General features: G+C 38.1%; 2 protein-coding genes across 9 annotated transcripts in view; one reads left to right on the top strand and one right to left on the bottom strand.

Moving 5' to 3' along the window:
- LOC123504522 overlaps positions 1 to 12,774 on the bottom strand; it is a 115,371-nt gene that overhangs the window by 71,368 nt on the left and 31,229 nt on the right. For 3 of the 8 annotated variants that reach the window (XR_006674855.1, XR_006674856.1, XR_006674857.1), the window contains 2 exons: positions 12,684 to 12,749; positions 12,322 to 12,524 (listed from right to left, as the gene is read on the bottom strand). The exons of 3 other annotated variants lie outside the window; for them this stretch is intronic. The gene's annotated coding sequence lies outside the window, so the exon portion shown is untranslated. Of the gene's footprint in view, positions 1 to 12,315; positions 12,525 to 12,683; positions 12,750 to 12,774 lie in introns of those variants that run through there. 2 more of the 8 variants (XR_006674854.1, XR_006674858.1) reach the window with 1 other exon arrangement.
- LOC123504523 (putative nuclease HARBI1) lies at positions 8,581 to 10,706 on the top strand. The gene is made up of 2 exons (XM_045255109.1): positions 8,581 to 9,518; positions 10,313 to 10,706. The coding sequence occupies exon 1, from the start codon at positions 8,733 to 8,735 to the stop codon at positions 9,516 to 9,518; it is 786 nt and encodes a 261-aa protein (XP_045111044.1). The 5' UTR covers positions 8,581 to 8,732; the 3' UTR covers positions 10,313 to 10,706.

Here is a 12,774-nt window from a genome sequence, read left to right as displayed (position 1 = left end):
CAGACCATGACTTATTTTAAATATTTAAAGATTTGGCGCCTGGATTCAACACCTTTGGGGGAGAAAGGAGGTCAGGTGAGGATTATAACTAGGTGCTATGTGACAAAGTGATGTTAATTACAGTTGGCCATTCAACCTCATTAATCTTCTGACTACGCCTTGTCAAGATTGAAATGTACAAATTAACTGATGTTATATTTTACAATTTTAGTAATGTTACCAGAATTCACACACCTGTGTATAATAATGAAAAAAGTGTCTCTATGATGAGGCGAGTCAAGACAAGAAAAACACACCGTCATCTTTACGGGGTCTCTCTCTCTCTCTCTCTCTCTCTCTCTCTCTCTCTCTCTCTCTCTCTCTTGATTATTATCTTACCCAATACATTATCATCAATACACTATGACAATGTTGTACCTACTGTGTGGGTATTAAGAGATACACAGCGCACATGTTTGTTTGGCGATCACATCTCATCTTTCCATTTTTTCCTCCTTTTTATTTATTGATTTGATCTTTCTTTTCTTTTTTCTTTTTTTATTACAGGGTAACTCACTTTTTCCACAACACACAACACACACACACACACACACACACACACTATAGTAATGATTGACGTGGTTGGAATACCTCATATCATATCCTTCATTGAAATATATATATATATATATATATATATATATATATATAAAAAAAGGTTTTTTCAATGCACTTGACATTTCTTTTAATAATTTTTTTATTTTGCAGATTGAAGCATATTTCATAATTGTCAGCTGATATCATGGGTAGAATGTTGAACTCACAAACATCAGAACAGAAAGTGTACTGTATCTAGACCAAAATACAAAAAAAAGGTACTTGATGTGTATTGCTTTTTGCATGTCTGTGATTTATGACAGAATATTTCAATATAGTGAGAACAGTATTAGTCACATATCACTCACCCACATCAACTGATAACTCAATTCATACACTGTTATATTTGTTGTTTCAAACACACTCTTCAGTACCAGTGTCTCATACTGCCAATTGCTCGCATTACATGCTTTGGCGCACCACGGCTTTGGAAAATTAGGAGCAAGTAACATGACACCAGCGCCACAACACCAGTGATGTTAACTTTTCTAGCCCACATTGTCGTATCGAACCAAAGAATTATTTATTTTATCTCGCCCTACACCCAAAGGAAAAATAAGTGAAATTCAAATAGACCTGAAATTTCAGAAATCTAGAATCAACACATGGTTACTAGTAGAATACTCTCTCTCTCTCTCTCTCTCTCTCTCTCTCTCTCTCTCTCTCTCTCTCTCTCTCTCTCTATATATATATATATATATATATATATATATATATATATATATATATATATATATATATATATATATATATATATATATATATATATATATATATATATATATATATATATATATATATATATATATATATATATATATATATATATATATATATATATATATATATATATATATATATATATATATATATATATATATATATATATATATATATATATACATATATACACACATACACACACACACACACACACACACACACACACACACACACACACACACACACCACACACAAAGACAAGGTGAAAACTTTGAACTTCCATTACCGCAACTACTCACTAGGTGAACAGGAGCTACATTAGAAAATTGATAAAGGAGAGTATGGGAATGAGAGAGAATGAAGAACAGGTCTCCAGTTTGTGAGAAGAAACTAGGCTAAGAACCTGAGTGGAGTCCAAATAGCGAACTACAAATTGATGGAAGAAGGACTAGTAAACAAAAAGAAAACACACACACACACACACACACACACACACACACACACACACACACACACACACACACACACACAAGCATGGAGAATCCAAGATAAGAAAGACAAGGAATCATTTCAAGAAGTATTTCAAGAACAGTTAAAAGAAAGAGATGAAAATATGACAAGCAAAATGATAGGAGTCCTCAAGAAAAAAGAAAATTTAGTAAGAGAAATTGCGGAAAAAAGAAGAGTTTAAGTGCTTATCTAATCTGTTTTTAAACATTGTCAAACTAGTGCTATTTACAACCGTCTCTGGCAATGCATTCCAGAAGTCTACCACCCTATGACTAAAGAAATATTTTCTTATATCTAACCTGCAGCCTTGCTTTCTAATCTTCCTGCCATGATTTCTAGTCCTATTTCCCTCCTCTAAGGTAAAGAAAGATCTCACATCTATGTAGTTTGTATCTGAGAACATTTTAAATAACTCTATCATATCCCCTCTTATACATCTCCTCTCAAATGAAAACATGTTTAATTCCTTTAATCTATCTCTATACTCCAGGCGCTTTAATGCTGGTATCATCCTAGTTGCTCTTCTCTGAACTGCTTCTAACATGTTGATATCCTGCCTATAGTGGGGTGACCAGGCCTGTATGCAATACTCTAAATGGGGCCTAACATAGGAATTATATAAACTACGCACCACTTCCTTACTTTTATAACTAACATTTCTATTTATAAAACCCAGGATCCTATTTGCCCTATTTCTTGCTTCTAAACATTGCTTTGAAAATTTCATAGTCCTGTCTATCACTACTCCTAAATCCTTTCCTTCCTCTACTGCCTCTAGCCAACATCCCTCCATCTCATAGTTAAAGTTTGTGTTGTCTTTACCTAAATGCATAACCTGACACTTTTTAGAATTAAACTCCATCTGCCACCTGTCTGCCCATGCTATCAGCCTGTCCAGGTCTCGTTGTATTCTGTAATTGTCCTTTTCACCCTGTACTGCACATGCTATCTTAGTATCATCTGCAAACTTTGATACTTTGCTACTAATTCCTATATCTAAATCGTTAATGTACACCAAGAAAAGAAGAGGTCCTAGCACTGATCCTTGGGGTACCCCACTAACCACTTCCTTCCACTCAGACATTGCCCCATTTAATACTACTCTCTGTTTCCTATCAGAAAGCCATTCACTAATCCAATCAACTAACCTACCCCCTATCCCATGTAGTCTCAATTTGTACACTAGCCTCCTATGCGGTACCTTATCAAACGCCTTGCTAAAATCTAGATATATAACATCTATGCTATTTCCATCATCTAACTCCTTGGTAATATATTCTAAGATATCGAGCAAATTTGTAAGACAGGACCTCCCTGATCTAAAGCCATGTTGGGTATCTCTAATTAATCTATTCTCATTTAAATGCTCCCAAATACTACCCTTAATGATTTTCTCTAGTATCTTACATACTATACTAGTTAAACTGATCGGTCTATAATTATTCGCATCATCCTTCCTACCTTTTTTAAATATTGGAGTAACATTAGCTAACTTCCAGTCCTGAGGTATCTCAGCAAACCTAAGTGATCTTTCAAAGATTAACTTAAGTGCTTCAGAAATACTGTCTACACCCTCCCTAAGTACTCTGGCATGTAGCTCATCAGGACCACTAGCTTTCCTATCGTCTAGTTCAAGAATAAATTTCCTAATAATTCCCGGTTTTATATCAATATTTTCTAAAGCTCTTAAACTACTCGTCGCACTGTTTGTAACAGGATTTCCTATTCTTTCCCTAGTAAATACTGAAGAAAATTGTTCATTCAATAATTCTACTATGTCTTCATTTTGATCCACTACTACACCATCTTTTCTGAGTGGTCCAATCCTATCCTTATTTCTTTTATCACTGACCTTGTAATAACTATATAATTTTTTGGGATCTTTACTCCCAGCTCTAGCTAGTTTTATCTCTGCCTGCCTTTTACTTTTTTTTATAACCTTACTCAAATCATCTCTGACCTGTCTGTACCTAATCAAATCTACATCTTCCCCACTTTTCTGCAACTCTCTGTATGCCGTCTTCTCTCTGATCTGGCTACCTATCTCATGAGTCCACCATAATGGCTTCCTGTTTCTCTGCCTTATATCTTTGTAAGGATACACTGCATCACTATACCCTTTACTACAACCTTAAAATATCCCACATCTCCTGTGCAGTTTTATTTCCAAAACTATCTTCCCAGTTTACCTCTCCTAATAACTGACGTAACCTACCATAATTGCCTTTCTGATAGTTTGGGACTCTAGTCTTATTCACTATATTATCCCTACTGGAATTAATGATAAATCTAATTATATGATGGTCACTGTTTGCTAAAGTCTCTCCTACCTCAACTTCCTTTAAACAATGCTCAATATTTGTTAGTACTATGTCTAAAACCTTCCTCCCCCTAGTAGGTTTATCTACCATCTGCACTAAATAGTTATCCTGAAAACTTTCCATAAACTTATTTTCACTAGCATCTCCTACCATCCTCTCCCAGTTTACTGACTTAAGATTAAAATCCCTAAGATAATTGTCTGACTAGTACACCCCTATTTATCTCATCTACCATAAGGTTGTCTACATCTGCTGACTGGTTAGGTGGTCTATAAAAGCTCCTACTCTAATAACCTTACTTTTGTTTACTCTAACATCCAGCCATAAGGACTCTACTCTGTTATCTACCTTAATACCATTAACCTGACTGGAAATGAAGGATTTTTACATAAATAACTACTCCTCCACCTATCCTACCAATTCTCTGGTGTAAATACATAATGTATCCATCTACTTCATATTCTTTCCTATTTTCCCTAAACTTTTCCTCATTTACCCATGCCTCTGTGACACATACAACATCTAAGTCCTCCTCAACTATATAACTAGATAACTCGTCCTTCTTGTTCCTAAGACTCCTGGCATTTACATAAAAACATTTAAGTCCTGCTACCTTCCTAGATGCTGTCTCCTTATTTGGAATCCTAATCTTATTCTCTCCTATTTGCACCTGGAAATCTTTCCTAATCTTTTCACTATCTCTGTTTATCCTATCTAATTTATGTCTAGCATCTTTCTTCTGGAATGCATTTGCTACCTCACCTCACCTCCTCACCACTGCCTTCACACCTGCACCAGGCATACACACGTTCGTCCTCCTATCCCTGTCTTTCCCACAGAAAGTGCTATCTAAGTACCCACAGAAAATCACACCACACACATGAGGTGTGCTAGGCACAACCTCCTCCTCTCCTCTATGTCACCCCTTTATAACAACCACTTCATTCACTCCCACTTTTTTTCAAACAAAAAATTTACCTATTTTCACACCAACAGGTTTAGTCCAATCATCATAACCGCCTCCCTCAACCATCTCTGACTACCATCTGTCCCAGGCTCGCCTGCTCTTCCCACTCTGCTCTTCCCGACAGAGGGCCAAGCCACCCTGTCGCCCTCAGAAGGTCCAACCTTCGGCCTAACACTGATCTCCTGCCTAATTTTTTCCACTGCCTCCCCAAGCCTCTTAACCTCCTCCTTCAACTCAAAGATGAGAACTGTTCGCACTTTTTCCCTCACTTAGCTTTATTTCCTCTCGCATTCTCGGTGCTCAAGAGAAAGAACTAAATTCTCGCTCTGAGCCTACACACCATACACTCAGAAAAGTCAACGACCTTCCTGTCATGCCCACATCTCACACACAACAAACTCTCCAATCCCATCTCAACACTCTCTTTCACGCACTCAATCACATGATATACTAGTAGCTAAGCCATACTAATTATCTGGATAACTATACAAATACAATAAACATTGGTGAATATTTACCTTGGTGTGGTTATATCTTGCTTGAAGCATAAGCCAAGATTTCTTTTTTTGAAAACTTACTTTTCATTTTTGTCTTTACATAAAAAGCAACATTGTAACAGAACAAATAAAAACCATTAAAATAAGACCACAGTTCAAGACATACACCCAAAAGCTAGGAACTGAATTCTGCCTACTCTTTGTTATAATCCATCACCTAAATCTGGCTGACTGATACAAATCTTTTTCTCAAATTTTGTAATTTTTGTGATCTATTATGAAATATATTTTCTGAAATGTAAAAAAGAACAAAAGAAGAAAAGAAAAGTGTGTAACATTCTCTTGACACAGGAATAATTTGTTAAAGTAGTGGTGCAGGGAATACAGAAATAAATGATTTTTGAAATTAGAATAGAGAGGTGAGTAGTGTAGTAGAATAGATGAAGAGAGGAGAGTTAATGATTGCATTTTGCAATGATAGAGTGAATAGACTGTAGTAGTAGCAGAGTATGTAAAATAATGTAATTTAATAATAATAGAATAATATACTATTTAAAAAACATTATCAAACATTTTTTAAATAAAAAAAAAAAAAAAAAAAAAATTATAAATTTTATTATAAAAAAAAAGAGAGAAGAAGGAGAATGTAAGGAGATACAGGATTTGAGAAGTCAGTGTGATATTTTGTTAATGTCATGGGTATATAAAAAAAAGTGATGTAAATTTACTATATCATATATTCATTACTTTCAATTGTAACACTTAATATGGAAAGGAATTCAATAAAATGAATGAGGTCTTGTTGTTGCTGTTGGTGGCCGTGGTCACCAATGGGGTTTGGTGGGCGGCTGTGTGTCCCCATCATCTGTTGTGTAGTATCAGTAGTATACTGTTTATAGTACCAAGGTAGTCTTCAGCTGAGGTGGACACGGACGCTCGTGGTTCTGGCACATGGTAGAGCTACGTGTTGCTGGCTTGTTACTTGTAGACCGTGACTGTTAGAGCAACAGGCTTGTTGCTCTAGGAGAAGTTGGCTACACTTCTGTTTTGCGTCCGTCCTGTCTTGTGGCGGCAACGCTAGGGAGAGACGCGGCATTGTCTCGTCCTGTTGTTGTTGGTGGTGGCTGTAGTCACCTGTGTGGTTTGGTGGGCGGCTGTGTGCCCCCATCATCTTTTGTGTAGTATCAGTAGTATACTGTTTACGGTGCCAGCCAGTCTTCAGCTGAGTTTAATACGTGCGCTCTGGGCACAGGAAGAGACATGTGTGCTGGACTGTGTTAGATGTACTCAGTAGTCATTGGTCGGGGAGTAGTGCCCTCCTTTTTGAGTAGCTGGCTTGCTACTCGGTAGACCGTGGCTGTGTAGGACAACGGGCTTGTTGTGCTAAGGAAAGTGTGGCCGGTTGGAGCTGCATTTCCTGTCTGGCGTTTGTTCACTCGTGGTGTGGCGGCGCGGAGGAGAGACACGTTTCTGTCTCGTCTTGTTGTTGTTGGTGGTGGCCATAGTCACCAGTGTGTTTTGGTGGGCGGCTGTGTGCCCCATCATCTTTAGTATAGCCCCAGTGGTATACTGTATTGTAGTGGTTGTAGCCACGCACATTAGTGAAAGCTGAGAAGCTTCGTGCTGTCGGCCAGTTGTGCGTAGTTCTCGTCCGTCAGACTTGTCTGTGACGAGTATCTGGACTCTGTGGGGCTGTTGTCACCCGTAGGTGGTGTCTGGGCTTGTGTGTACGCCACCGGATGTGCTGTACACATCATATGTTGTAGTAGTTGTAGCCTAGGGAAGTCAGTCTGACAGGTGTTAGGAAGCACTTGTCGTAGTAGGATAGTATAGTAATATACTGCGCGTGTTGTCCCAGTCTGTGATTTATCACAGTCTGTGGACAAGGCGTGTGGAGAGGCATTAATACCTCATAGAGAAGTGGGTGGAATTATCCTTGTGGGCGGTTTCTCTAGGGGGTATTAAGGCCTCGCCCTGTTACACATAACATCTACCATTTATAAATTCTACTTGGTTGGGTACCAGAGGAGAAGGAGTTGCTAAGGAGATTCCCTTACAGTGGGGGACTTTATACCTTGTTGGCGACCTTTAAAGAACCTGAGTGTTACGGCTGCGGTGATTTATAGTAGTGGGGGCCCTGTGGAGTGTTACATCCCCCATTAACTGTACAGTAATAAACTGGCGATCGTGCCAGACCAACACACTCCTCAGTGAGCAGTAGCAGATAGTCACAGCTAGGATGGCGTACGTAACAGAAAGTTGGCGACCTCGCCAGGATAACACTCTCCCTAGTGAGCTGTACCAGTTAATCGTAGCCGTGACCGTAACATAGTATAGAAGTTGCTTTTGTATAATAGAAAAGAGATAAAGCGAACAAGATTAAAGAAACAAGACCATCTTCACTAGACGTTTGTAACACTGTCAGACATGCCGGCTCGGCCCGCACCGCGTCCTGAGTCATGACTCATCGTCGCTCCTCACTTAGTTGCATGCCAGCAGCTATGGATGCCACACGTTCCTCATCTGGTCCGGCATTTCCGGCCAGTAATAGGAAACGTCTTATCCCTACTGTTGATGAAAGTAAAGCAGATTATGGTAGTAGTATCTATAACACCTCTAGGTATCCACCGGTCATCACAAAGGCTCAGAAAACCAGCACTCTGCCCGAGCCTAGTCCTTCCCACGCTTCAGTTGACCAGCACAACATCATTACCAAGCCACACCGAAACACACACCTCACACTATCACCCAGCAAGTTTCTTCCCATGGTATTTGATGACGAGGAAGAAAGTAGTGAGCTTAATGATGATGATGATGATGATAACTGGGTGGGAGATTCTGCCAATGGCGGCGTGGGAAGCCCTGACATGAGTGAGGATGAGATGGAGACCACATTTACTCATAATAGTACACTTCTGGGCCGGTATTTATCAAAAGTTCCAAGGGCTTGGGGGAAGTCCTAAGTGCTTGGGGCTCTCCTAAGCTCTTGAGACTACTTCCAACTGTGAGAAAATCCTTGTGGTTTATCCCAACGTCTTGTGGTAAGTCCCAAGTCGCACTCCGCTTGGGAGAACGAAAATGGTGTCCCAAGGAGTTGGAAGCAGTCACAAGGCAGTCAAGATGGCCGAGCAACATCAACACAGGCTTCGTCAGCGCAGGAATTTCCAGCCAAGGAGAGACATATTCGACCAGTACGACAATGCTGAATTCAAGAGAAGGTTCAGGGTTGATCGTGCTGGCATTGTGTTTGTGACAGACTTAGTGCGACCTGCAATTGCTAATTTAACAAAACGAAGTTGTGCTGTGAGTGCGGAGATGAAGGTGGCACTGCTTCTTCAGTATTTGGCGACGGGAAAAATGCAGCAGTGCAACGCTGATGACTTTGGACTTTCACAGCCCACCATCAGCAGAGTGATCAGTGACACCTTGGATGCCCTTGTACACCCTGACATCATCTTGAGGTTCATTCACTTCCCAGTGAATCTACAGGAAGTGGAGGGGATCAAGGGTGAATTCGCTGCAATTGGTGAGTTGCCCAATGTGGTGGGTGTCATTGATGGCACTCGCATACGAATCACGGCACCCCACGAATATGAAGAAGTGTATGTGAATCGGAAGAATTTTCACAGCATCAATGTCCAAGTGCTGTTTGATTCACGCTACAAGTTGAGGAACATGGTTGCAAAGTGGCCAGGGTCAACTAACGATGCAAGAATCCTGCGAGAAAGTGGGCTGTGGCAGTACTGTGAGAATGGCAGGATACCCCCAGTCTTATATCCTAGGAGACAGTGGGTATCCTTCCAGGCCCTGGCTGCTGACCCCATTCCTCAGGCCACAGGACGAACACCAAGCAGCTTTCAATAGGTAAGAATTTTTTTTTTTTTTATCTTTACTTGCTATGTCAAGGGAAATTCCCCCAAATTTATATACCTAACCTAACCTAAACCAATTTAACCAAACCTAATGTAACTTAACATTAACTAACCAAACCTAACCAAGCTTAACATAGCATATCATAACCCAACTCAGGAATTTCATTTAGGGAATGGTCTAGTGAATTTCCTGAAACCATTACTTCTTAAGCAATGATTTGCAACAGGAAATGCATTTAAGAAAAATTCTATATTAAAACATGTACTTCCTGTTACTGAACTACTTTTCTTGTCACACACAGTTTGCCTGTGTTGTAAATTAATACCTTTTTCCTATTAGTACTAACATGATATATCTATAACCACATTCATTGTGAGCTACATAATCTGTGTGTAATAGCATATTATCTGGTGCTATTTTGGTTTGGTTTAGGTTAGGTTAGGTTTGGTTAGGTTAGACAGTTTTATTTATATAAATATTTGTTACAATTTCATTGTTATATATAATTATTATAATATGTAAAACTCATTTCAAAATAAGCTGTGTAAGGTGTGGATACCTTTTCTTTGTAGATAACAAGCCAAATTAGCACCCATTATGCCTTATAAAGAAATAGTTTTTTTTTTTTTTCCAATGCACCCACCCACATTTTGGAACCAAAATACATTTCTATGGTAGATTTGGATGTTCTTTAAATGAATCTAGTGACCATTTCTGTCACAATTTTTGTTATATTATTTACAGTTGAGGCCACCTGTAAAATTAAAGTCAATTTGACTTTTCAGGGCACATAAGGCAACAAGATCCTTAGTGGAGCGAGGGATTGCTCAGTTGAAACGCCGCTTTTATGTGCTCCACAGTGAAACAAGGCTGCACCCTGTAAAAACTTGCAAGGTGATAATGGCCCGAAACATTGAAGTATATGAGGTGGAAGAAGAAGATATTGAAGGTGGTGGTGATGGTCATGATGAAGCTCAACACGGGGATGGTCGTGCAGTTGTGGCAGATGGAGCTGCCGTTCAACCCGGGGATGGTTGTGCAACTGTGGCAGATGGAGCTGCCGTTCAACCCGGGGTGGGTCGTGCTACTGTGGGGGATGGAGCTGCCGTTCAACCCGGGGTTGGTCGTCCTGCTGTGGGGGATGGAGCTGCCGTTCAACCCGGGGTTGGTCGTCCTGCTGTGGGGGATGGAGCTGCCGTCAGGGAACACCTTGCCCGTGCTATTTTTGGCAAGTTGATGGTTACAGCAACTTTAAGTGTTTGGACTTACCTAGTTGTATTTATCTAGTTGTGACATACAGGAAAGAGCTAAGCTCTTATTTGGTGACCACACTACTGCTGCGTACTCAAATTTAGGATGTGTCATACTCACCATCAGCGTCATCATTCTTCATCCAAATATACAAAGGCTTTTATTTTCTTCAACAGGCTATGTGTTTCATCTGTAATTTTATTGATGTGTTTATCAGGCGATAGTTTGTTCATGATAATCACTTCTAAATATATATATATATATATATATATATATATATATATATATATATATATATATATATATATATATATATATATATATATATATATATATATATATATATATATATATATATATATATATATATATATATATATATATATATATATATATATATATATATATATATATATATATATATATATATATATATATATATATATATATATATATATATATATATATATATATATATATATATATATATATATATATATATATATATATATATATATATATATATATATATATATATATATATATTCATAATTTCATGCTCAATCAGCTAAGTAGACGAGTTAGGTTTGGTGCATCAAAGGTAAAGGTTTGGTTCATTGATGTTATTGAATCATGTCATGTTTGGACGTTAACGTTATTTTTACATTATTCTTACGTGGAACTACATACATTTTTTTTTTATTGTAGTTATATTAATATTGTTCCCTTCACAATTAAGTTAGTCCAACAATTTGGTAATTAAATTTGTTAAACATATATATACAGCATACATATTTTTCTTTGCAAGATAGCAGCAGCCAACACTGCTAAATATGGTGGTTGGGAGTATGGCTACACAGCTTCAGTGTCACTGCATGGCTTGCTGATGGTAGCTCTCCTACTGCTTCTTTTTTTTATCTTAAAATAAACACTTTTTGATTGGAATATACTATTTTTTTTCAAGACCACAAAAAATTACTTTTAATTCATAAACTTTAGCTGTACACTATCATCTATATTATAAGTGATAACACCGAATGAATAATGATTATGATTAAATACCTTCTATTTTCATAATAATTTATAGTTTTCTTGTGAGTTATATACATACATTCTACTGATCTTGAAATAATGTGTGTTGAATCTTTTGCCACACACAGTGTACTCACTTCATTTCTTCAGTTCACATATCAGTACCATGGCATTGTGCTTTTATAGCTGCCACTGTATTTGCCCCCCATCAAAATAAGGTTGCACCCCATAAAACCATGCAAGGTGATAATGGCCTGTGAGATGGAGCTGCCGTCAGGAAACACCTTGCCTGTGCTATTTTCGGTAAGTTAATACTTCCGACAACTTAGGGTGAGTATGTGTGTGTGTGTGTATTTTTTCTAGTAACTACACTGAATGAAGAATGATTATGAATATATACCATGAATTTTCAGAAGAATTGATCAAGTTCTCTTGAGAGTTATGTACCTACATTCTACTGATCTTGAGAAGGTGCGTTAAATCTTTCACTCCACACAGTATACTCACTTAATTTTTTCACTCCACATATCAAAAACACGGGCCTGTGCTTTTGCAGCTGCCACTTGTGCTCTGAGCAGCTCCAGTTCCAGCACTGCCTTTTCACAGGCAGTGCTACAGCTGCAGGTGCTGCAACACTTATGTGCTGACGGTGGTGGTGGTGGTTTAATAACAGTTCCTGCCATACTTATGTCGTGAAGTTTTTAATTATCATCACTGAAAATAGATAATGTGTTTATTTACTACGGGAAATGTAGGACAGTCATTTCTCACTTAGGACAGGCCCACCCACCATAATTGTAATTGAAATCCACCTAAGATGAAAATTATATGTTAATCTTTACATGTAAAGCACTGAACATACACTATACTAACCAAAGTTGCACTTCTAATATTTCATCACATTGGTCGATTTCAATCACAGCCATTTCTGCAACAGTCCTGAAACAAAGGAAATAAAATCAAT

Source organism: Portunus trituberculatus, chromosome 16, assembly GCF_017591435.1.
Source record: "Portunus trituberculatus isolate SZX2019 chromosome 16, ASM1759143v1, whole genome shotgun sequence".
In the NCBI taxonomy this organism is placed as follows: domain Eukaryota; kingdom Metazoa; phylum Arthropoda; class Malacostraca; order Decapoda; family Portunidae; genus Portunus; species Portunus trituberculatus.
This window is presented reverse-complemented; position numbering and strand designations above follow the sequence as displayed.